Here is a 26,577-nt window from a genome sequence, read left to right on the forward strand (position 1 = left end):
ATATCCCCGTTGGGCCTAATATGGAACCATAAAAATCAAGAGACAGGAAATCAAAGCTCGCTCCTGTAGTGAACCAGAAGGCAGCAGCACCTGGCGCAGAAACCGTCAACAGCATTTACTGACTCCACCTGTGTGATGGTTCCAAAGATATCAAATGGAACTCCTTGAAGAACCAGAACCTGTGTGGATTTTAAAGTAACACCTGCGAGCTGTGTTCGGGTACCTTTAGGATGACAAAACCCGCACCTCCTCACTGTGATCTGAGGCCTCGTCTGGAGCTCTGGTCTCTCTCTGAGAAGAAACACTCAAACATTAGAGCTAATAAGACGTGCACAGAGCGAGAACACAGCCACATCGTTTTCAGAGGCTAATAGTAAGTTCCTTCGGCTGCTCCCTTGTTTCTACTCAGGGTAAATGGTAAATGGACTGCATTTATATAGCGCTTTTCCATCTGCATCAGACGCTCAAAGCGCTTTACAATTATGCGTCACATTCACCCCGATGTCAGGGTGCTGCCATACAAGGCGCTCACTACACACCGGGAGCAATAGAGGATTAAAGGCCTTGCGCAAGGGCCCTGAGTGATTTTCTTCTGGACTCAAGCCCAACACCTTAACCACTAGACCATCACCTCCCCTCACCACAGCAAATCCAAGGTGGGTCTGCATGTTGACTTGGCACAGGTTTTACACTGGATGCCCTTCCTGACGCAACTCCACAATACATGGAGAAATGTGGCAGGGGTGGGGTTTGAACCAGGAACCTTCCGCAGTTAAACAAAGCACACTAAGCCTATCGTTTTGAGAGGATAATGATGCACCAGTTAATAATATAATTATGTGAAATCAACATATGAACCCCATCAGTCTAAATGATCCATTTTTTAAAGGGTTTTTAAAGAAATCAAATAAATGCTTAGAATTTTACACCTTTATTTCTTTAAAATAAGACAAAGGAAAAACTTGGTATCATCAGTAATAAAAGTACAAAAAAAAACTGGATCAGAACACAGAGGAATATACAAGACAGCGGCAGCTCGAGAGAAATTGCAAATGGTTCCATAATCTTTATTAAAGGAAACACGGTTTGGTGAAGAAATATTTCTGATGCTACTTTTTTGTAATGGGTAAGTTATTAAAATTGTTTACTTGGCACTAACAGAACTGCACGCTCTGCAGTTTATACCAACATTCTTGCAAACAATCGCCAATAAATAAGGCACTCTGAAAGGCCCCAAAGCGGGGAAAACACGTCTGTTTGTTGATATTCTGAATAACTGGACCGCAATAAACACATTTTGTAACGTGCATAAATACTCATCTTAAATCACTCTAAGATATTTCTAGTAATAAACAGACATTTATTACTGGAAAGTTAAAAACAGAAGAAAAACCCCACAAATAAGCAGTTAAAGCAAAGCCCTGCTTGTGACTGGAAGCTAAACGCAAACATAGTGTTACTTTGACAACTCTGTTTTTGTGTAAATTGGGCGTACTGATTGGTTCTTCACTCGCTGATGATGAGCTGGACAACACACACTGATGGACGTGTGTCATATAAACAGAGCTAACAAACAAATGACGCAACAAGCACACAAGCAATTAAGGCAGCTCTCCCCAGGGATGCATTGATCCAGCTGGATCGGGATCAGTGCCGATAGTGGATTAATTGCATAGATCAGGTATCAGCCAGATAAAACTGATCCTCTGAACATTTATTACTTGCTGTTATTTATAAAACGCTGGCATCAGTGATTGCTGTGTTTGTGGCTATTGACCCATTAATTGAAGTTCAAGTGTGGCTCGTCATCGCAGATTATGAGTTTATAGAGTAAATGGGATAATTTTTTTCATTGTTTCTTTTGAAAAAGAAAAAAAAAAAAGGAATTATACAATAATCCACAAGACAACAAAGTTAGGATACCATCAACGTCTAAACAGAATTTTTCCCCCCTGCTCATCTCACAACCACCTTATGGGGGAGCAGAACAACTGTTTGGAAACCATCGTTTTAAAAAACAAAATTACCTTAATGATTCTCATTAGTTGCACACACCGAGGTTACAGATGGGGGAGGAAGAGAAAGCACTATTACTGAAATGGTGCACAGCATTGGCCCAAGTTTATGAATGGGATTCAGAGGCAGAAAAGTCAGATCATAGTTCTGATGGGAACATTTGGAGTGTCAGTCAGTGCTCTTTGGCAAATACCAAACCTTTGGCACAACTGTAAGACCAGAAACAGGGTAAAAACAACCTGCAGCACGCCAAGAAGAATCTAACTTCTGTTCACTCGTTGTCACCAACAGTGAGAGGATAGTGTTTGTTAACGATGCGATAATCTGACATGACCAGTCACTTAAAAGTCACTTAAAATTCAGTCTCTCTGGCAGGCTCGGCACGTGAGGCTGGAGGAGTGGGGAAGCATGTCGGTGACCATCAGAGTGTCACAGCGTAATGTACAGGGGCAGACCTTAACGGCAGGGGTGGGTGGGGTCTACATCTCGTGGGCACTAAGATGACGTTCGGAAATACCATTGGCGTGAGCCATTACTGTGTTGTTCTCGTTGAGGCGCCTCACACGGTACATTTCATAGTGGATGCTGCTGGTGATGTCCTTGATGTTCTGCATGTGGGTCCTGAAAAATACACACAGAAAACACCATGTAAGAACCAAAACTGGACAAAATTACCAACTGTGCAATGTGCTTGAAGAAAAAAAAAGACAAATGACCACACAACAGGGACACACCAACAAATTAGCATATTGTTCTGAATAAGGTTGTTTTATTTTTTTCTTGGAAATACATCTAAAAAAATGGGGTTGTCTTATATTCAGGCTCTAGATTTTACATTGTTATATACATCTGTAACAGCAGGTTGCACCAAATTGTGGAAAAATGTGTGTGTCTCTCAGGACAAAAGCAATCCGCCACACTAACTACAGTGTTGAATGGTTGAATGATGGAGAGATGTCGATTGTCGCAAAAAAAAAAAGAAGAGCACCTCAAACGTCAGGTAAATTATCAGCAACTGAGAAGTTATGATATAAGCTTTAAACACACAGTCAGGTGTATGCATCATTGGTGCTCAGGTGTGCAAAAAAACAGATACATAGTAAAAAAACACAGAGGAAAGTGCTTCTCAGGAGGAAATGGAGAGTTTGTAGGAAAAATGCCTCCCTCTGTGTTTTCTCCTTTATTTTATTTATTTTTTAGCAAGTATGAGCACCAGTTATGTGCATGCCTACTCACGGTGCTAAATGCAGGAGTCATCAAGCTACTTTAAAGCAGCCAAGAAATACAGTGCGACAGAGTGAGAAGATCGTGAGCCCAAAATAACTTCTTTAAAAATGTTAACAGCCTGAGAAAAGTCATAAAAGCGATAATGTGTAAATATGTAGTTGAGAGAAGAAATGTAATGGAGATATGATGGCCTAGAGTAGTGGTTCCCAAACTTTATCAGGTCATGCACTGCTGTGTACATCCTGTACATCAGTGTTAGACGTTAGCTCAGGTAAGTGTATTCATGGTGAGGGTGGAGTATGATAAATAGCCCCCAGAGAGTCAAGAATGTAAGAACACAAGGGTAACAAATTTAAGGTTTGGAAAAATGTGATTCAAGTTCATTTAGAACTCCACGGGTTGGTGCCCAATTAACACTCATGTAATTCCTGTTCAGCAATTTGTTGGAAAAAGGATTTTTCTGAAACGATGAATGACATCTGATTGATGATGATGTATACATTTGACTAAGGTTGTGAAAAAGTGAACTTTTATATACCTTTAGTACTCAGTTAATCAGTACACAATTCATGCAATAAAGTGCAATATTAGGTAATTTATTTGCTGAAGGGCTGAAAAAAGTAGGCAGTGGAAACAAAAATGGTGCACTGATCACAAAACTAGAACATCTTAGTATCTTCAGTTTCACTTCCATTCACTGAAGGAGACAAAAAATAAATAAAAAAAATTGACTGACCTGATGAGAAGATCCCGTAAATAGGCAAACTCACAGTGGGCAATATTTTCAACTGGAAAGAAAGAAGTTATCAGTTATAAGCAAGAAATGAATGTGAGACGAAATAAGAAAAAAAAATAAATGGCAAGAATCTTCATTTTGATTTGGCACTCGTGAGTTCCCACCATTGTCCACTAGGTGGAGTCAGTGATTTCAGACACAGATGTGTCTTGCAGCTTTGTGTCACCAACCAAATCGTCTCATAAACATTCTAAACAGAATTACAGCATCATGAAAAATTCTGACAAACCATGTGTGTGAGCACAAACCAAACACAAACAGTTTATCTATTTGGTTCAGTGCGTTCACTATTTTTGTTCCATCTCTTATTCTATTTACTCATCATCTTCAAAAACTGGAGACATGATTCTTTTCTGATATGAGAAAAAAAAAATCCAGAAATTCAAAGGTTATATTTTGTTCCTTTAACCACAAATCCACGTTTGCAAAAGTCTTTAAGAGGATCATTTTCAAAACAACATTGCATTTCAATGTGGAAAACAAAAATAACTTATGCCAAGGTTGGACTTTTATCTGATTATTCCAAAACTTAACAAATCCTTTGTGTAACCTAATGAAAATGATGACTGTTAGAAATATATCATAAAACAGCAAACAACAGACATTGAAGTGCAGCTGTGAACAAACTGTTTGGAACTCACAAATTTTTAAAACTACAAAATCAAGCTGAGGTTCTTTTCACACTGGAACTACATGTACAGATTCAGGAAATCAACTATCGGGAAGGAGAGGAGCTGCAGATTGTGATGGGAATTGGTTATTGGTTTATCACTGGCGATACCACGATCAATTCTGCATATTAGTCCAATTCTTTATCAATTCCCTTATTGATGCCTGCTCAGTTTTCTGTGTGGAGGCCTCCACAGTTTTTCAAAGTCAATCCAGCTGTTTCCCTTGCTGCTAGGTGCAAATTTTCAGGTTATGATGCCAGAGGTGACATCATGACGCAAACATTTTTTGCAACGTGTCGGAATAAAATATCTGAGGTATACTATTCCGATGGATTGAGAAACTTGGACCTGGTTTTCTATCCCTAGCTGCAGGTGAGAAAGGAGGGAAGGGGCTGAGGTGAGGACGGATGAGTGTTCATTGTACCTTCAATGGTCCCCCACTTGGTTTTCCTGCCCAACAGCCTCCGGCCATTGACCTGGTACTCCTGGTCGCTGCCAACCACAGCAAAAGGGATCATCTCCTGCTCAAAGGTCAAGAAAGAGTGGAATCAGAATCGGATTACAAGGATGGAAGTCTTGTTAGGGTAAAGAGATTCCTCTCACCCTGATCTTCTCATTGATCATTCTGTCCTCCGAGTCTTCATCGAATTCCTTCTGTGGGTAGACGTCGATCCCGTTGGCTCGCAGCTCTTCCCTGATCTGCTCAGTGAACACATATAGAAATACAGGATGAAAACATTTAGCTGCAATAAACAGGAATATGCCCCTAAACGTTCTTTTTAGTTCCAGTCAGGTCCATAAGTAATAGAACAGTGACATTTTTTTGTAATTTTGCCTTTCTGTATCACCACAATGGAGTTGAAATTTAACTTTTTCATAGTCCCTCTATTTTCGGGGACCACAAGTAATTGGACAAACAATGAGGTTTATCACCTCTAGGAGTAAACCATCACCTGTAGGGGAGTTGATAAAGTGGTTAAGCATTGGGCTTCAGACCAGAAGCTCCTCGGTTAAATCGCTAAGGGCCCTTGGGCAAGGTCCTTAATCCCCTAGTGGATCCCGGTGTGTAGTGAGCGTATTGCATGGCAGCACCCTGACATCTGTGTGTGAGTGCGTCTGTGTGAATGGGTGAATGTGAGTCATAACTGTAAAGTGCTACATTATGAATGAATGAATTGAATTTGAATTTATTTGGCACACAAACTCAACAGTAACAAAAAACTGATACACAAGACCATTACACAGTGACATGTGTGACCAAAAGGGGGTGAGCAGAAGCAAAGCGTATAAACGTCCACCCCTTATATACATACAAACATACATATATACTCATTACCAACCCCCAGAGCATGCACACAGGCGACAGTGGTAAGGAAAAACTCCCTCCGATGTATTGAGGAAGAAACCTCAAGCAGACCAGACTCTAAGGGGTGACCCTCTGCTTGGGCCATGCTACAAACACATTTAACACAACAGAAACTCAAGTCTCGTCATCATAAACATCTCTAGTGTAGATAAATACATATATACATATATACACATACCTACACACACACATACCTACATACATATGCAATGCGTGTGATTTTATACTACATATTTACAAGATAGAAAAACAAAGTGCACACAACTAAACAATGATTAACAAAACACCCTAACCCTCAACACCCTTTTTCCTCCCTATACCTAGAAAAAACCATGTACCTATACCGCTGCTTAAACTGGTTCATGCTTGGACATTGCTTGAGCTCCACCCTCTGTCTGTTCCACATCCTCACTCCACAAACAGAAATACAAAAACCTTTTAATGTTGTACGTGCCCACTGATGTTTTAAGTTAAACCCCCTCACCCTCCTCAGATTATAATCCCCTACTCTATTAAAGAACATGTTTTTAATATTTCCAGGAAGTAAATTGTTTATTGCTTTATACACGATTTGTACTGATTGAAAATGAACCAGATCAGTAAATTTTAAAATTTTGATTTTAAGAATAGTGAATTTGTGTGGTCTCTATAACCAGTATTATAAATTATTCTTATAGCTCTTTTCTGCAGTATGAATAATGGTTGTGTTGTACATTTAGAATTATTGCCCCAGACCTCTGCACAATAGTGTAAATATAGTAAGATCAGTGAGCAATAGAGAATGCGGAGTGAGTTGTGGTCCAGAATGTATTTAACTTTGTTCAGAACTGAAATGCTTCTTGACAGTTTGCTCTGTATATGTTTTATATGAGACTTCCAGTTTATTTTATCATCAATTATCACCCCAAGAAACTTAGTTTCATATACTCTTTCAATATCCACCTCCTGTACTTGTATGTCTTTATTACAATTGCCAAATAACATATTTTGTTTTACTTAAGTTTAATGATAATTTGTTCCTGTCAAACCACATTTTCAGCTTTCCCATTTCTGTAGTGATGTTCCTTAGTAGTTTCTGCAAATCCCCCCAGAACAAAAAATACTTGTCATCCGCAAATAATACACCACAAGCAATGTCCAAGCATGATGATGTATATTACCCCAACTTCACAAATTGTTTTTTTTTTACTTAAATAACTTCTCACCCAGTGCAACACTAATCCCCTGATCCCATACCGTTCAAGTTTATTGATTAATATATCATGAGTGATTGTGTCGAAAGCTTTTTTAAGGTCTATGAATATTCCAACTGAATGTAATTTATGATCTATGGCATTTGTGATCTCAACTGATTCTATTAATGCCAGTGATGTTGAACTATTTGCTCTAAATCCATACTGACTGTCAAGTAATTTATGTTTGTTTATGAATTTATCTAATCTATTGTTGAATAATTTTTCTAATATTTTGGAAAATTGTGGAAGCAAAGAAACAGGCCTATAATTTGTGAAGTGGTGTCTATCCCCAGTCTTATACAGCGGTACAACTTTCATTTCATTGGGAAATTTACCGGTTTGAAATGACAAATTACAAATATATATCTGCCAGATTGGATTTTAAAGTTTTATTGTTGGTTTAAAAATTTGTTCATGGACTGGCACCTTCCTACTTGGCGGACTTGGTTAAGCCCTACGTACCTGCGAGGCCTTTGCGTTCGCAGGGCGCAGGGCTTCTGTGTGTTCCGAGGATGAACAAAAACTCTGTGGGGTATAGAGCCTTCTCCTACCGTGGTCCGGCTCTTTGGAATGATCTACCTGCTGTTATTCGGCAGTCTGACACGGTGGAGATTTTTAAATCAAGACTGAAGACCCACTTTTTTAGACTGTCTTATCATTAATTTTTTAATCTGTTTGTGTTTGCTTTGTAATTTATTTTTATTCTACTGTGTTTTATCTTTTAACTGTGCTTTTCTTGCTTTTAATTTTGAATTTAGATTAATTTGTGTTGTTGTGAATCATGTGAAGCGCCTTGGGGCGACTTTGTGATTTGGCGCTATATAAATTAATAAATTGAAATTGATCTATTATTTATTTTTCTTCCACTGCTGTGAGGAACACTGAACAGGGATTCCTCTCTATAAGATTATCATTCCAGTCCTCAGATAACAATTAATCAAGTTAGGTCCAACATTTACAAAAAAATTATTAAAGCCATTAACCACCTCATCCATATTCTCCTTTCTGATATTGTTATCAATGAAATATTGAGGATAGCTCTGCTGTTTTGTACCATTTTTAATAATGCTATTTAATATATCCCATATTCCTTTGATATTATTTTATTATATAATATCTTACTATAGTATTCCTTCCTACATACCCTTATAATATTATGTTTTTTTTATATTTCTTATATCTATTTTCTGCCTCCTTAGTCCTTAGTTTTATGAATTCTTTATATAGAGTATTTTTCTTTTTACATGCATTTTGTAATCCTTTCGTCAACCATGGCTGATCTTTGAATTTTTGTTTTCCACCGTATTGTTTTATTGGACAATTTTTTCATATAGTGATGTAAATATTTAAAAAAAAAAGCTCCGTATGCTCTATCAACATCACCTTCACTGTATACCTCTTCCCAGTTTTGCACCCATAAATCATACTTCAGTGTATTCATCTTTTCTCTGTTCGCTCTCGCCTGTATTTTAGTTTTTCCTCTGGCTGATTCCTCCAGTGGTTTCTATTATAAACAATGAAAACTGGTAAGTGGTCACTGATGTCAATGATTAGTAATCTACTCACTGTATTGTTTTCAATATCACTGGTGAATATATTATCGATTAAGGTGGCACAATGGGATGTAATTCTACTTGGCCTAGTGATTTTTGGATATAAACTCATGCTGTACATTGTATTGATAAATTCATCTGTTATTTTATGCCTGTTTGGATTAAGCAGATCAATATTTAAGTCACCACGAAGACAACTGATTGATAGGTTTTTGAGAACATTTCTCCCATTATAAATGCAGTACATTTACCATTTTACTTTTACAACAGTTTTCTTTCGGCAAGCCAGGGGACGGATACATGAACATTTCCACATCACGGACTATGTCTTGAACTTAATCTACATTCTTCATTAAGAAATACCTACATATATCCACATATGGCATTACCTTCTGTTTGAAGAAGTCTCTCTCTTCCAGGGTGAGGGTATCTGCTTTGGCGATGACGGGAACAATGTTGACCACTTTACTGAGACGTCTCATGAATTCTACATCAAGAGGCCGCAGACTGAAAGTGACAAAATGATCGATCAAGCAAAAGGGAGAGAGTGCAGGAGAGTAGATATTAAAACAGAAAATAAGTGCTCCATAAAAGTCTGCCACCAGAGGGCAGAGTTTTCCAACAATTCTGCTGTATTCATGACCTCAAAATACTTTTCGACTGTGGGCAGCTTGGAGTCGCCAGGTTTATGGCATTTGTCAGCATCAATCAATGAACAGTTGAAAGAACTTGTGGAGTGTTTTCTGCACCATTACAAAAGCCTGTGGTTATGGCAACCGATTCTGATCCAGCCCACTTCTTCTACAGAGAAGGGACTTTGTCGACTGTTGTGTAGCCATATGAGAATAAACAGACAAGAGTGAATAAATGAACGTTTGCACACCCACACACAGCCTCTCTTTGTCTCTTAGCTCTGCTCCCATTTGGCTTTTTAAGGTAAACGTGGAACAGCTGTTGGCCGCTTCATGTGACATCTGCAAGCAATGGATCATATGAAATGCTGCAGGATCGTTCAATGCAGACGTTTCACACCAGCTTCATGCTCGACTCCATGCAGGCTATGACAAGAGAGAAACATGGACGTGCATCTTTGTGTGCAACACTCGTATCCCATTTTGTGTTTTCATTGGACACAAATGCCGACCCGGAAGTGAGGGTACCAGCAGGAGGTGTAAGTTTTTCCGGGGATGACCCAGACCAATTAACATAACAGGGCGTGTCTATACATCTGCTGCTCCCCAATGACAGCCCCCAAGGCCAACGAACATAAAGGGGCGTGTCTGTACGCTCATTGTTGTCAGCTCCCAGTGGGCATTATTCTGTTCATAAGATGTTTTAAAAGCATCTATGCCCATTTTTAAACAGACACTGAAACAGATTCAAAAGTAGGTTTTTCCACCATGTACAACCCCTGGCAAAATTTATGGAATCACCGGCCTCGGAGGATGTTCATTCAGTTGTTTAATTTTGTAGAAAAAAAGCAGATCACAGACATGACACAAAACTAAAGTCATTTCAAATGGCAACTTTCTGGCTTTAAGAAACACTATAAGAAATCAGGAAAAAAAAATTGTGGCAGACCAAGCAGAGGGAAAAAAATATGGAATCACTCAATTCTGAGGAAAAAATTATGGAATCATGAAAAACAAAAGAACGCTCCAACACATCACTAGTATTTTGTTGCACCACCTCTGGCTTTTATAACAGCTTGCAGTCTCTGAGGCATTGACTTAATGAGTGACAAACAGTACTCTTCATCAGTCTGGCTCCAACTTTCTCTGATTGCTGTTGCCAGATTAGCTTTGCAGGTTGGAGCCTTGTCATGGACCATTTTCTTCAACTTCCACCAAAGATTTTCAATTGGATTAAGATCCGGACTATTTGCAGGCCATGACATTGACCCTATGTGTCTTTTTGCAAGGAATGTTTTCACAGTTTTCGCTCTATGACAAGATGCATTATCATCTTGAAAAATGACTTCATCATCCCCAAACATCCTTTCAATTGATGGGATAAGAAAAGTGTCCAAAATATCAATGCAAGCTTGTGCATTTGTTGATGATGTAATGACAGCCATCTCCCCAGTGCCTTTACCTGACATGCAGCCCCATATCATCAATGACTGTGGAAATTTACATGTTCTCTTCAGGCAGTCATCTTTATAAATCTCACTGGAACGGCACCAAACAAAAGTTCCAGCATCATCACCTTGCCCAATGCAGATTTGAGATTCATCACTGAATATGACTTTCATCCAGTCATCCACAGTCCACGATTGCTTTTCCTCAGCCCATTGTAACCTTGTTTTTTTCTGTTTAGGTGTTAATGATGGCTTTCGTTTAGCTTTTCTGTATGTAAATCCCATTTCCTTTAGGCGGTTTCTTACAGTTCGGTCACAGACGTTGACACCAGTTTCCTCCCATTCGTTCCTCATTTGTTTTGCTGTGCATTTTCGATTTTTGAGACATATTGCTTTAAGTTTTCTGTCTTGACACTTTGATGTCTTCCTTGGTCTACCAGTATGTTTGCCTTTAACAACCTACCCATGTTGTTTGTATTTGGTCCAGAGTTTAGACACAGCTGACTGTGAACAACCAACATCTTTTGCAACATTGCGTGATGATTTACCCTCTTTTAAGAGTTTGATAATCCTCTCCTTTGTTTCAATTGACATCTCTCATGTTAGAGCCATGATTCATGTCAGTCCACTTGGTGCAACAGCTCTCCAAGGTGTGATCACTCGTTTTTAGATGCAGCCTAAAGAGCAGATCTGATTTGATGCAGGTGTTAGTTTTGGGGATGAAAATTTACAGGGTGATTCCATAATTTTTTCCTCAGAATTGAGTGAGTCCATATTTTTTCCCCTCTGCTTGGTCTAAAAAAGTAACCGTTACTGACTGCCACAATTTTTTTTCTTAAAGCCAGAAAGTTGCCATTTGAAATGACTTTAGTTTTGTGTCATGTCTGCGATCTGCTTTTTTTCTACAAAATTAAACAACTGAATGAACATCCTCCAAGGCCGGTGATTCCATAATTTTTGCCAGGGGTTGTATATGTAGACAATTAAACATTCACACTTAAACATTTTTTAACTGTGACTTTCAATTGTGATATTTTTCATCCACTGCAATGTGCAAATTATAGCATATCATAATTCTGTAGCCTAACTAGTAAGCCATATATATATATATATATATATATATATATATATATATATATATATATATATATATATATATGGATGTAGCTTGTGTGCCTGGGGGGTATAAATGCAGCCTCAACAACACAGTCACAGATCCTACCAAACAAAACAAAAACAAAATAAAAATAAAAGCAAAATGATATATGAGTGCTTGTTATTTTGCACTTATCTTGTTATCTAGTGCTTGTCTTTTTCCATTTCTGATTCGAGCAAAAATAAATAATAAAAAAAAAATGATTAAAACTAGCATAAATTGAAAAATGGGTCATTTAAGTGTTTTGGTTTTGGAAATGAATATTGAAAAAATAAGTGGTTTTTTTTTTTTTTTTCATTTTGGGCTTCATATTGAAAAACTAATGAGACACTGGCAAGGCCAGATGTGGGATCCAAGTAACTCGAGAGAAGCTACTGATGTGGCGTTTGGCGAGAGCAGCCCATGCTGCAGGGCGTGTTTGTGAATGTAGACTGGTGTTCTGGTCATGTTAAAATGTGCTGAGTGGAAATGTGTGTGGACATGTTTGTGCAATATAAGCATAAAGAAAGAAGACAAATCCACTTCCAATCAATTAGCAATGACATTAATAATGGTTGTCTGCAAATTTGTGTGTGCATTAGTTACAGTGTTGTGAATGCTGCAGAGCCACAAAAGTTTCTGATTAAACCCCCAGTGCACGCTCCCAGGCCTGAACAGACTTTATGGAGGACATCTGACACAACATGGATTACATTTCTGTTTACTGTGGAAAAATCAAAGGTGGGTCGCTGTTTTCACTTCCGAGGACACGAGCCTAAATATCTCTAATCGTACGCCTGACTGTGAAAATAAATAAAAGCTGCAAACTGAGCTATCTATATGTAATTTACAGACTGTATACATAAACCGGACAAACCCTCCGTGACGTCATCCATAGATTTTCTGAAGAGTGTCTGAAACTTACTACTTAGTGCTTACTCTGCTTAAAGGGAAACAGAAACGCTTTTTGAGAATTTCTGCATTCCTTGGTAAAAATTAAGCGGTATTCATACACTTGCAGAATGTTTGAGTGCATTGTAGATAAAATTATTTGAATCAAATCTGCCGCTAAATTGACATGTAAATCGCCACTGGCTGAAGTCAGTGGAGGGCACTTCCGGTTGACATCACTGGGGATTAGTGCAGTCGAACTCCAACATGGCTGCACAAACACAAACAGAAGGCAAGCGATTCCAAACGTGTTTTCACTTGTTGATCCCGAAGCCATGTTGTTGGTGCCCAAAGAGGTTATATATAAGAACCAGAGTCCACACTCGCACTGAGCCGTGTCCTCGCAAGGAGGTGTGGTCGCCATTTTAATTTTGGGCTGTTTACTGAACTCACTCATTGATGTTCTATTAGTCTTGTCAAGAAACAGGTGGAATATGCCGGAAAGCTGCGCTTGTTGGCAAAACCACAAACAGAGGAACAAGGGAGACAATATTTCCTTCCATAAGCAAGTGGTTTTGGTTCTTCTTTTCACTTTGTCTGTGACATTTGGTTGATAAACAGGTTTATGTTTCCTGGCCATGCCTGTGTCGTCCGAGGACACAGACGACACTTAAACACACCACTGACTTCATGAATGAAACTCGGTCAATAAAGGATAATTGTGTAAAAATATAATATATATAAATGGTTCATAATGGTTTTGGAGCTGCGCTATGCTGAAAACAGCTGCAGCAGCAGAACGTCTCAGCAGCGCAGCTTAACAGAGCAGATCCGTGTAACTTTCAACACTAATATTTTGGAATGTGTGCGTGTCAGAGTAAGTCTAATACTTTCCTGACATGATTTAATGTTAATTAATTTTACTGGCTCGATATCCACGCCAGAATGGCATTTTAACATGTATTTTGCGAGTGTTTTTCTGAGTGTGTTCAGTCGCAAATCCCCACTGAAAATACATTAACATCCGAGAGCGTCATCAATATTTTGCTTGGTTAGGAGAAGTCATGTCGTTGTCCATGAAGGGACGTTCGTGTTTAGTGGGCAGCATTGGGAGTGCGGACTCCAGTAGTCATATATAACCTCTTTGTTGGTGCCTCTGACAGGGAATCTCAGAATGAGGCTCATCTTCCCCCCCAACCAGTGACGTCACCCACCTGACCTGAATAAATGGCGGCAGCCAGTTGATGTCAAAGCCTCTCAAACCATAACTAAAACAAGGTTTTCGGTAGATGTTTTATGGTCTTTAGTGTTTCTTGAACTATCAAAAGAATGCATTTTTTGTGTTTATTCATGCTATAAATAATCCGTGGGCATTTCTTTTCCCCTTTAAGCCCCTCCCAACACATAAATGGATAAACAGGTGATGCATGGAGGAGTCCCTATGTAACCTGGGAGCAACAAATGAAGTCTGAACATCTCTGATTTACCAAATAACACTCTTATTCCATAGAGTGCCATTCTACTACGATTGCCCACAATCCAAAAACAGGATGAAACTGCTTAATTCAGCTTTCTCCCTAACAGGTTGTCTTATAAAGTGCAGACCTGGCAATTGGCTGCCTTATAAAGTGCAGACCTGGCAATGACCTGATGGTCGTAACTACTACGTATACCAAGCTTGTTCAAGATTAACAAAGATAGATCAAAACATGCTTCAGAACATGCCCTCATTTGCCCCCATTTCTGATTAAATGGGAAGGAATAACGATCTGTGGAACAGCCCCATAAGCAAATGCTAACAGGCTAACCTTGTTGTGGGTGTTTAAAGTATATATTTTGCAGACTGACCGAAAGTTGCCATGATGGATGATGATGTAATATACAAGAGTGTTCAAACATTTAATTGCATTGCACATTAACCTCACATATGATCATCTGTTCAGTCGCTTAAAGAAGCAGTTTACTCACATTTTGCACTTGTTGCAACAACATTAATTAGCTCATAGCAGTGTTTGTGTTAATTATGCTTAAAAATGTGTAATTGCACTGTACATAAACCTCACACATGATCGCTTGTTCAGTGGCTTAATGAAATAGTTTATTCACATTTTGTGCCTCGTATAGTAACAATTAGTTTGTTAACTGTGCTGCTTAACATAAATAATGCACTGATTAAATTCATTTTTGCTTAATTCATTTTGCTTCTTGTTGTATAAAGTGGGAATGCAACTTATATACTTTTTTAAACTCTTAAAGAGGCATTTTTGGACAGGTGAGACTTATACTCTGGAAAACATGGTATATGTTCAAAAGTAATAAACGCTAACTTATGAATATGTGATTTAGGTAAGAACTGCTCAAAAGCATCTAGAGATTACTATTTACATATGATCTAATATTTCAAAATATTTATGTTTTAGTTGTGTTGGGAGCTTCAAAAAGAAAGAAAAATGTTGCAAAGTTTTGTGCACCTTTGTGTAGATGTGTAGGAGTTATATGTGCACTCACCAGTGTCCAGTTGGAGGGATGAAGTATATGCAGCAGTGGACTCTGGAGTCTGGAATCCTCTTTTTCCTGTTAATGTTAATTTCCTCCTGCAGGTACACCTCGTACTGGTCATTAATGAACTTCATGATGGGTTGCCAACTAGACCACAATGTAGAAATGATGAGACAGAAGATGAAAGACCAGAGAAGGAAGATGAAAAGAAAAAAAGACAGATGCATTAGCAGGAAGTCGAGAAAGGAAAAGGTGGGACTTGGGGAATGAGACAAAGGAAGAGATAATGATGTGTAGTAAAAAAACAAAAAACAAAAAACAAAAAAAACAGGGACAGGAAAAGTAAGACAACAGGAAAACTGTAGGCAAAACACAGATAGGAATGTGGCAATGCAAGCTTCAGTGCTGATGTAAATATTACAGTGATAGTTGAACTACAACGTACCAGTTCTCATTGTTGATCTGGTCTCCGAAGCCTGGCGTGTCGATAACCGTCAGCTTCATTCTCACTCCCTTCTCCTCGATGTCTGAACACAAAAACACAAACGACAGTCAGCATCCAATAAATAAATGAATAAATAAAACGTCCATATAAACAGCAGAGCTACGGCTTTCTTCAAATGTACAAATCCAAATCAGAAAATGTTGGGATGATTTGTAAAATAACTTAAATTTTCATAATCCATCGCATGTTTGGCCAAATTACAAAAGCTAAAGATTCTTCATGTTCCATTCTGCTGCAATTTAAAAATGTAAAAAGCTTAATCATAGCTGACAAATAACATGCAAGTAAGGGAGAGACATCACAAAACATGCAAGGAATTTGTTTTGTTTGGCCGACCTACACCCACAGAGACATACAGGAATCAGGGTGCTTAAGGTGGCTCCTACCATGACTGATGGACTTGATCTCGACCGTTTTGGGGATCTTCTCCTGGGCCATGGCCAGCACAGATTTACGGCTGACTTTAGACTTGAACAGTGTGTTCATCAGAGTTGACTTACCCAGGCCACTCTGTCCTGTAAGCAAAATAAAAAAAACATGTCAGACAGATAAACAGTAAGCTAGAAGCACATGTATACACACACACACACACACACACACACACACACACACACACACACACACACACACACACACACACACACACACACACACACACACACACACACACACACACACACACACACGTTACATCGATAACAAATCTCATGTCCAGAGATACCATTGGAGGTAGTGAAGAACAAACATTCACCACACTATAAAATACAACATTGTCAGAAATCCAAACAGGATTCAAGGAGTCTCTTCCAGAGCAGTTTGTAAGAACTGAAGCAGTGACGAGCTGCAGGACTCTGCCTGCACAAACACCGCCGGAAAACCCATCGCTTCACACGACTACAACCAAAACAAGCCATCAAGCAGGAACATCGGCTCCAAAACACAGTCTTCTGAACGTGAGACACTCACGGATTAGTGGATGGAGAGAAAACAGACAAGTACTTCCATACCTAATTAATCACGCAAGTCTTTCTGTAGAGAAAATAAAACGGATAAAGTTTCCCAAAAATAAGGAAGTGCTCTCTTAGATTTCTACAAGTATAAATCTTTTATTTTCTTTACATTTTGGACTGTTATTGTGAGTAAGGAAGTGCCTGTTTAAAAAAATATAAAATAAAAAACAGTATATTATTCGTAGATGAAAGAACGGGCAGAACAGCATTCCATCCAAAAAAAAAAAAGCTACCATAGGGAAAAATAATGGAATTTTTTTATATGTCACTTAAATTATCTGCAACTTTCACACATTAATACACTGGATGATTACTAGATGCCCACTTTACACTGGCCTGTAAAAAACTAAGGTATTCCTGGCAGCACAGCAGCTTTGTAGTGAGTGGTAGTACTATCTTAACTGGTATACTGATTCAAAACAGATATTCAGTTCACAATTTGTTAATGCTGTCACATCAGTTCAAAGTGATGAAGTCTATTTAAACACTTGTTGAAGGCATTTTGTTGTTTTTTTTTACCCTGGGGCACTGCCACATGCGAAAGAACTGTGGGAAATCAAATGACGCAGAGTCTTTCTGACAGACTGCCGTGCACCACTGCCTCATAAAAGTGTGTGGTCCCTGCTACACAATGGGGTTGAATCATGACAAAATGGAAAAGAACAGAGGAGTTCAATGGTTGTATCCAAAAACATGGATTTGAATATTTATGCTATGCTAACAGGCTGAAAAAGCCACACATCTTTTGTGCTTTTTCTATGTTACATTTTCTGGTACTGTATGTGACGCTGTCTCCCCAGTGGCAAATAAAAGGTGAGCTCGACATGCTGCATCACGGTAGTAAAACCATAAGGTCCCATTTGAATGACTATATATATATATATATATATATATATATATATATATATATATATATATATATTATACACAGCAGTGTTGAGAATAATAGTGGCGCTATGTGACTAAAAAGATTAATCCAGGTTTTGAGTATATTTCTTATTGTTACATGGGAAACAAGGTACCAGTAGATTCAGTAGATTCTCAATTTTGAGTTTGTCAATTTTGTGGAACAAACAGTTGTGAATCAGGTGTCCACTATTTAAGGATGAAGCCAGCACCTGTTGAAAGCAGGCAAAGGCGCACCCACTGATCAGCTCCAGGATGATCAGAGACAGTCTGCAGTTACCTGTAAGTGCTGTGACAGTTAAAACACGCCTGTGTGAAGCTAATTTATTTGCAAGAATCCCTGCAAAGTCCCTCTGTTAAATAAAAGACGTGCAGAAGAGGTTACAATTTGCCAAAGAACACATCAAGTGGCCTAAAGAGAAATGGAGGAATATTTTGTGGATTGATGAGAGTAAAATTGTTCTTTTTGGGTCCAAGGGCCGCAGACAGTTTGTGAGAAGACCCCCAAACTCTGAATTCAAGCCACAGTTCACAGTAAAGACAGCGAAGCATGGTGGTGCAAGCATCATGATATGGGCATGTTTCTCCTACTATGGTGTTGGGCCTATATATCGCATACCAGGTATCATGGATCAGTTTGGATATGTCAAAATACTCGAAGAGGTCATGTTGCCTTATGCTGAAGAGGACATGCCCTTGAAATGGGTGTTTCAACAAGACAATGACCCCAAGCACACTAGTAAATGAGCAAAATCTTGGTTCCAAACCAACAAAATGAATGCCTCGCAGATGTGAAGAAATCATGAAAAACTGTGGTTATACAACTAAATACAGGATTGCTAAAATAAGCAGTTTGAACATAACAGTTTTGAGTTTGTAGCGTCAACATCAGATGCTACTGGGGACACCTGATTTGTTCCACAAACTTGACGAACTCACTGAATGAATGCCACACTGCTATTATTGTGAACACCCCCTTTTCTACTTTTTTTTTTTTTTTACTAATAGCCCAATTTCATAGCCTTAAGAGTGTGCATATCATGAATACTTGGTCTTGTTAGATTTGTGTGAATCTACTGAATCTACTGGTACCTTGTTTCCCATGTAACAATAAGAAATATACTCAAAACCGGGATTCATCTTTTTAGTCACATAGCACTACTATTATTCTGAACACTACTGTATGGTATATGCTCTAGGACAGCCGGACTAAAGTGGGATTTGCCAAGCTTGCTCTGGGATCATGTCGTCATACTTCACTATGTTCATGCGCTGACAGTGTCATCTCACTGTGCCATTCAATGCATCTGCAACAGTGAGGATGTCAAACAATCTTCTTTCTCTGTGGCACCTTCTTGCCAAGAGAATCTGCCAGGTGCTCTGATGTCCAGATACAAAATGCACAAAGCCGCCCTGTCCTTTTCTTCAGTCTGACTTTGGCTAAATGAACAACCACGCTGCATGTTTCTGTGTCGGAAACTGTGCTCTCTCTCTGTCCTGGTGCTGAATTCACTCCCCAAGTCGGAGCTTTGGCCAATCAGAAGCCCAGTCTGATTCATCAGACAACCACAGGATATGAATGCATGAGTACCATAAATGTAAAAAACAAGTACAGGACAAAAACGATAAACAAATGTGCAGCCACCAGGAAAGCTCTCTCGCCTGATGCCCACTCACAGCTTTGAGCATGTGTGATGGCGGACAGCAGGAGTCGCTGTGCATGTGGTAGTCAACAGGTCTCACTCCCCTGAGAGCCAAAGGATTCTCTGGCCACTCTGGTTTTTAGCTGACTGGTCAGCGCGTCCGCCTTCCACGATGGAGAACTTAAGTTTACATCTCGAGGGGTGCAAAGGGGAAGAGTCAAACACACAAGACAACACAGAACAAGCCGCTACACGTGAACAAAACGTTTTGATGAACTCGGTGGACATCAACTAACCGACAATTGGATATCTGAAATTCGTATCAGTTCCTCTTATGTTTCCTTTAGCCGTCATGGTGTGACAGGTGCTTAATGAAGGAAGCCACCAAGACACCCATGACAGCTCTGAAAGTATTACAGGCTTCTGCGGATGTGAGTGGAAAAAGTGGGACTGGTGCATCCCCATGCACAGCTTCATGTTGGAGTGAAACAGAAAGATTGTAAAACAAAAGAACAAATTAAATCTCGGCTTGGATTTCCCAAGTGCCTGCATGCAAACTGCAGCTGAAATTTTGCATGAAAGTTCAGTAAGGTATATCTTATGTATTATATTCCAATTCTAAGGTGGAACTACGCTAGTATACTAAGGTATATCTAAAAAGGAAGAGTAAAACAGAAGAGTAGAAGAGAGTAGAGTAGAGCCACTTAGGTGCCTGGTCTTGAGAACCAGGGATTAAGAAAATCTTCCTCTATATCACTTCATCATGAAGCTGTACAACTGGTGATGCAACAGACAAAAGTTACACAATGCATAGCTTCTCCAACCACAACCACAGAAACTCATAACTCTTTCCTTCTTGTCTGGGTGTCTTGGTGGCTTCCCTCACTAGTCTCCTTTTGGCATGGTCACTCAGTTTTTGAGAACTGCATACTTGGCACAGATTTACCATATAGTACCTCACTGTTTGTATTTCTTTGTGGCTGATATAAATGAAGTCCAATATGTATTCCATGACTTTGATGTTCATGTATCCATCTCCTGATTGGTCTCAAGAAAATCAACTACAAAAGTGACCATTTAATCCTTATAATTAGAATAAACTGCCCCATAACAACTTTTTTGGGAATGTCTTGTAGGCCTTAAAAGCAGGAATGATATATACTAAAGGAAATGAATCTGACAACACAAACATGAAATATTTTGGGTTCATACCAACTGCAATGAAACAGATGTCAAAGTAAATGTAAGGATCACTGCTGTTTTGTTTTTAAATTATTATTATTGTTTGCATTTTCCATAACATTCCAACTTTTTCTGATTTGGGGGTGTAAATGCAACAACCAGAAAGCAGAAACACAGTAAAATGCCTACATCATGGCTCAAAATGTTCTTAATGTTTCCGACTCCACCCCATCACACATCCAAAATAAATAAATAAAAAAAAACTAGAGGGCCACTCAACAATCCCAAAACATTTGTAATTGCTCTCGTTTAAAAGGCTGGAACTAAATTCAACTGAAAACAAAAACTCACATCTTTGTTCAATTTAGGAGGCTTCCACTAATTGTACTCCAGAGAGTCCGCCTTGAAGCATGCTTTAATTTATGATGGACTGAAGACAAACCAGGAGAGGAATGAAGGCGTATTGGTTTTACAGTGGCAGTGCACGTGTAATTAGCTGCTGCTTTAAGAAAGAGACTGTGTCTACTGCATGATTACCCATGAAAATGAGTCCAAGGCCTTCATTTTCTGTGAAGTCCCGATTAAAGACAAAACAGAACCATGACTGAATAACAGGAAAGGTGCCCTAACAGTGGGTTGAGGACGGTTCAGGATAAGCACAAATTAATATGCGTGGTTGATACTAGCGTGTAAATGTCAAGCCCTGGTCACACAGCACTAAAAAAGAACAATGAAGAACACCAAACAACAAGAAATGTGGACTTTCGCTGACTTTCTGAGGCATCATTTAACCTTTGTTCAGCTTCGTTCCTGCAGCTGGAGCTTCGTCAGAATTTTAAACTGTTGAAAAATCTGAATGAATACCAACGACAAAATCAATTCGCCTGTATTTCGTTTCACTTTCGTTCTTGACGGTTTCATCGTTTGGTTAGTTTTTCCTAAGGTTAGCATTTTGTTTAACTTTCATCCCACTTCATTCAACCTCTCAAGTCTAACGTATCGGACGAAGGATGATGAACGCAACAATATCTAAATTAATTGATAATTAAAGCTTCCACAAGCTGAACGAAACATCCTTGTATCGCTAATGAATCACTCATTTTTGGGACAAAATAGTTTTCATACAGAAACAATAGCGTTAAGAACGTTTATCAACTACTTGAACTGTTTACACACGTTTCAACAGCTTGTGGGTGGCCTGGATGTGTGGGTCTTCGGGAGTAGCCTTCGTCTGACACGGACAGTTCCCCATGGCTTACGCCATGGTCTTGTCAAGGGTACTCTTCAGGACAAGTGCTATCACAGATAGAGTGTACAACAAGGTACAGACACACTGCGAGAACTCAGAATGTGAAGACAAATAAAACTTGTTGTGAAGACAAAAAAATATTTCTCACCAAAGCCTTGCAGCTGCAAGTACTGCGGAAATGAGGACAAGGCTGACTGCGCTCCGTTTAATACCTGATTTCAATCACGTCATCGTGAATGTTTCATTTTGATTTTGTTTAAAGCGTCGAGGTCAACGTTCGCTTTGTTTTTCTGTTAGTTTCGGTTTTGTTTCGTTCCTTTCATTCAATCCGTTGAAATCTTTGCAGACGTCATCAACAAATTTTAAGTTCTGTTTGAGTTCGCTTGATTCGCCGGCTTTTCGGTGATGTGAAAAGTGCAGGATCTTTCGTCCAGCTTTTCTCAATGATTTTTTACTTTTTATCCTTTGTCCAGCTATCGCCGTTGCAGTGCGACTGGGGCATAACATCTTCTGGGTCTGGATTTGTTTGATGTAAAGAGTCAATGCACAGAAGAAGATAGAAGAGAATTCATCTTCATCCCTGCTCACTCAAAATGAAAGCTGGGTCTCCATGTGTTCATTCTCTCTACTTACCTACAACCATGATGTTGAGCTCAAAACCTTGCTTCATGGCCTTTCTCCTCATCTGCTCCAGAATAGCATCAATGCCCACATAACTGAAGTCCACTGCAGGTCCACCAGCCTTGTCTCCGTACAGACCGCCCACTCCTGGGTACACCATCGTATCCAGCACCGCCGCCTCAGACATGACGCTGCTGACGTAGCTCGGACTCACCTCCGGCCCTGATGTGACAGAAAAAGGAGGGACTAAGTATATGTGCATGATTAAATGTCACTATACATTTCCTGTGAGCGCTAGCGCTTCACATCAATGCGTGATGCCTGTGTGTGACGTCAAACGCTCATATATGCAGATGAAAAATCCAAAAAAGTAAGCAGGGGGTTACTCATGGCCTCGAGCCAAGAAAATCCGCAACCTGATACCTCAGTGCCATACCTGCTTGTGAAATTTGCACTGCACCTCTCCCAGTGGCACAGATTATAAAACAGTAATTTTAAAGGTACATCTTTTAGGTTTTTGCAAACTCAGACAGAAAAACTGAGTAGACAGAAAATTCCGAAAATTAAAAGTTTTAAAAATCTTAAAAGCCCAATCTGAAAAATATTCCTTTGATAGTTTTTATAAATTCAGAAAATTCCTAAATTTAAAATGTGAACAAATGTAAAAATAAAATTTTAAACCTCTCCTCGTGGTACATAAACCAAATTTGAAAAATTACAAAAATGAACCAGCATACAATAGTTTTTGCCATATCACCTAGAAAAAAAAAGGTGTTCTTGAACAGAAGGATGGACACAATCCATGATGTATTCTGTGAAGCCCTTTTCAGAAGGGACATACAAAGGACGATTGTGAAGTGTTGAGCCTGACCCACAAAAAGTTCTCAAGAATGTGTTAAGTTATGACTTACTGGGTGGTTTCACAAAATGCAAAAGATGGAGAACCATGACCTACTTTTTCTGGGTCAGGCTCAAAACATCTAAATTCAGGTGCGACTTTGTAGAGACGACAGTTGATCTGGACCTTCAGCACATTTAACCAGATGAAGGTCTCCTCTGCAGCTTCAACTTCAAATTGGTGAAATTTTGGTAAACACTTTCCTCACATTTTGAAACACAAAAATTTTATCTTCTTCTGTCTGGACATCAGATTTTGGTATATTTATTTAGACTAAAAAAGAAGGCCCTTAATAAGCCCATAATGCAAAAGCTTAGGGGGGAGCCTAAGCATCCCCCAAACCCCCAGCTTTTAAGGTGATTTTTTTTCCATCCCATTACGCTGAGAAAAAATCCTGCTGAGAACCCTGTATAGATGAGACAATTCTCAGAAATCTATCAAAACTTGCAATTAACATTTTCCTTGAACCATTCAGGCTGCGATCACACAGCGTAACCACCCCATAAGACCTCCTCTTGTTCGGTTTTACTGTCCTGCTAATGTCAGAGTGAAAAAGAAGAACAATGTGAAACTGAAACCTGATCCACACCCCCACTTAGCCTGTGTGAGCACAGAAAGCATTTTAACTGGGCGGACGTTACAGTTTTTCCTTCATTCGATCAGACTTGTAGCTACATACCCACACATGTACGCGTGCATGAAAACATGAACAAACACATGTAAGATCAACTCAGACTGGCTGCCAAGTATTTAACAACCAGTGGATTCCAGCTCAGGCATAAATTCCACTCCAAAACACATGGCGTGCCATAAGGGAAACACTGTCGCTGGGAGAATTATATCAAGAGAGACTGGCGCATGTGTTGGGGAAAAATACACAGTGGAACCTCACATTCAGCGAGTAATAACACTGCTGTGAACAGAAACCTTTTCACATCCAACATCAACTCTTGTAACATGTTCCAGTGTGCGCATGTGTTAGTGTGCATGCGTCTCTCAGAGACACACCTATGGAAGCACCTCTGCTGGCCTCCTTCACCACTTCCTTATCCTGTTCCAACAATCAGTCAGCAACTTAAGCCCCTCCACCACCTCCTACATTCTCATACCTCTCTGTGTTTTCTCTCCATCGGTCCTTTCTTTCCTCACTACTGGATCTTCTCAATTATTGATCTCTTCATCAATTTCGCCTAATGTTATTCCTTCATTGCTGTTGTCCACTTGACAGCTCCTCTGACGTTTATCCTTAACTACACACTTGTGGGTTTTTCCTCCTCCACCAGAACTTTTATGGCACAAAGTCTCTCACAAAGTTAGACACTCGCCAGGGCCTCGTGCACAATGACCCCCCCCCCAAAAAAAAAAAAAAAAAAAAAAAATCTACAACAAACAGAGCTTCACCTCAGGCTACACACAACAAAAATATATAAATAAGATTTAACAGATTTTTGGCATAATATACTCAAGTACCAAGTACTAATCACAGCTATGCCATCAAATCAGAACAAAATCATGTTCTGGCTAAGCTACATACTGAATGAAGACAGTTTTCAAGTGGGTTTTCCCATCCCTAAGTGCAAATTCAGTGTACAAAATAAATCAATAATAAAAAAGATTAAAAAAAAAAAAAAAAAAAAACACTGGACGAAACATTTACTCAAGCTTTGTTAAATAATTTTTTGGAAAATCTTTCACCAACTCTCACTGCATCTCCTTAATCAAAACTAGCCTTAAAAAAACACTTTGGTATTTAAACACTTAACTACAAGCCCAGCACTTGGGAAGAGTAAGAATAGCCTTTGGAAAACTTCAACAAAGACTGTGGAAAAATTGGCATCCCACCATCTGGCCAAAATATAAGCTCTACTGGGCTGTGTGGTACTCTCTTCCCTCCTCTACGGTGCAAAAACAAGCCAAGTGAAGAAACTCCTGCTTATATGATGCAATACTCGAGGCAGATTTTTAATATATCCTGGCAGGACAAGATTCCCAACAAAGAAATTCTTCAGACAGCAGGTCTCTCATCTATGATAGATCTACTAATACTGATGAATCTCAGATGACTAGGCCATGAGGAGGCAATGGAACATGAGTGCCTACCTAGGCAGCTGTGGTATTCTCAATTGTGCAAAGGAAGAAGAAACCAGGGAAAGCTACAGCTTAGATTCAAACATACAGCAAAGAGAATCAGTAAATGGAGACGTACTGAACCTAACACTTGGAAACAACATGCAAATGAGAGGCTTAAATGGAGAAGTATGATCAGAGCCAAGATAATAATATGGAACAGTCATAATCACCTTGACGCACTGGATACGATGATGATGATATGACCTCAAATAAAAGCCCTGTTTTCCTTGTTTGAGGACAGGATATTAAAACATCATAATAATTAGTCGGCAGGGTGGAAACATTTCAAAATTAGTGGCAACAGCAGTGTTGATGTAATGAGCAGGGTGATGCATCTTAACAAGCATGTATGCCAGACAGGCTTAAAAAGGCTTTCTGGATTGTGTCAAATCCAGTAAACTACAAATACCGCCATGTGTCAGGCGGATATAAGATTGCCAAGCTGTGAGTAACACACTGTAGACCAGAACTCAACACATTTCAGAAAGGGCCGAGAGGGTGCAGGTTTTCATCCACTCCGCCAGGTGATTTCACTGATTAACATCACTTTGAGCAGATAGAATCAGAGCTGTGGTCTAGACTGTAACAGCATCAGTCTGTCAGTCAAGTCAAATAAGGTGCGTATCTGGATACTTTGAGACTTTATCAAGCAATGGAATTCAGTGTGTGACACGGTGCTATACCGGTCCTGATCCAGTAAACACTCGTGCCAGGAGAACAAAGTGTAGCATGACCACATAAATGTTAAGAGGCCGTCAACAGGGTGGTGACATGACCCCACCAGTTAAAATACTGTGTTGTGTTTCACCGACCTAGATGAAAACAAGAACACCCAGAGGCCAGTATACAGTACCAGTCAAAAGTCTGGACACGCTTGACCTTTCAGTTGAATGGGTGTGTGTGTGTGTGTATATATATATATATATACACATACATATACATATATATATATATATATATATAT

At 39.3% G+C, this 26,577-nt stretch overlaps 1 protein-coding gene across 7 annotated transcripts in view; it reads right to left on the minus strand.

Moving 5' to 3' along the window:
* Window positions 1-914: 914 nt before the first annotated feature.
* Window positions 915-26,577, minus strand: part of LOC117528275 (septin-9-like) — a 274,932-nt gene continuing 249,269 nt past the window's right edge. For all 7 annotated transcript variants that reach the window (XM_034190883.1, XM_034190887.1, XM_034190885.1 and 4 more), the window contains 9 exons: window positions 22,598-22,807; window positions 16,361-16,489; window positions 15,915-15,996; window positions 15,479-15,616; window positions 9,254-9,371; window positions 5,314-5,409; window positions 5,135-5,231; window positions 3,980-4,031; window positions 915-2,637 (listed from right to left, as the gene is read on the minus strand). In XM_034190883.1, coding sequence (XP_034046774.1) covers window positions 2,496-2,637; window positions 3,980-4,031; window positions 5,135-5,231; window positions 5,314-5,409; window positions 9,254-9,371; window positions 15,479-15,616; window positions 15,915-15,996; window positions 16,361-16,489; window positions 22,598-22,807 — 1,064 coding nt within the window. In that variant the 3' untranslated portion in view covers window positions 915-2,495. The remainder of the gene's footprint in view (window positions 2,638-3,979; window positions 4,032-5,134; window positions 5,232-5,313; window positions 5,410-9,253; window positions 9,372-15,478; window positions 15,617-15,914; window positions 15,997-16,360; window positions 16,490-22,597; window positions 22,808-26,577) is intronic.

The sequence above is a fragment of the Thalassophryne amazonica genome, chromosome 16 (assembly GCF_902500255.1).
Source record: "Thalassophryne amazonica chromosome 16, fThaAma1.1, whole genome shotgun sequence".
NCBI lineage: Eukaryota > Metazoa > Chordata > Actinopteri > Batrachoidiformes > Batrachoididae > Thalassophryne > Thalassophryne amazonica.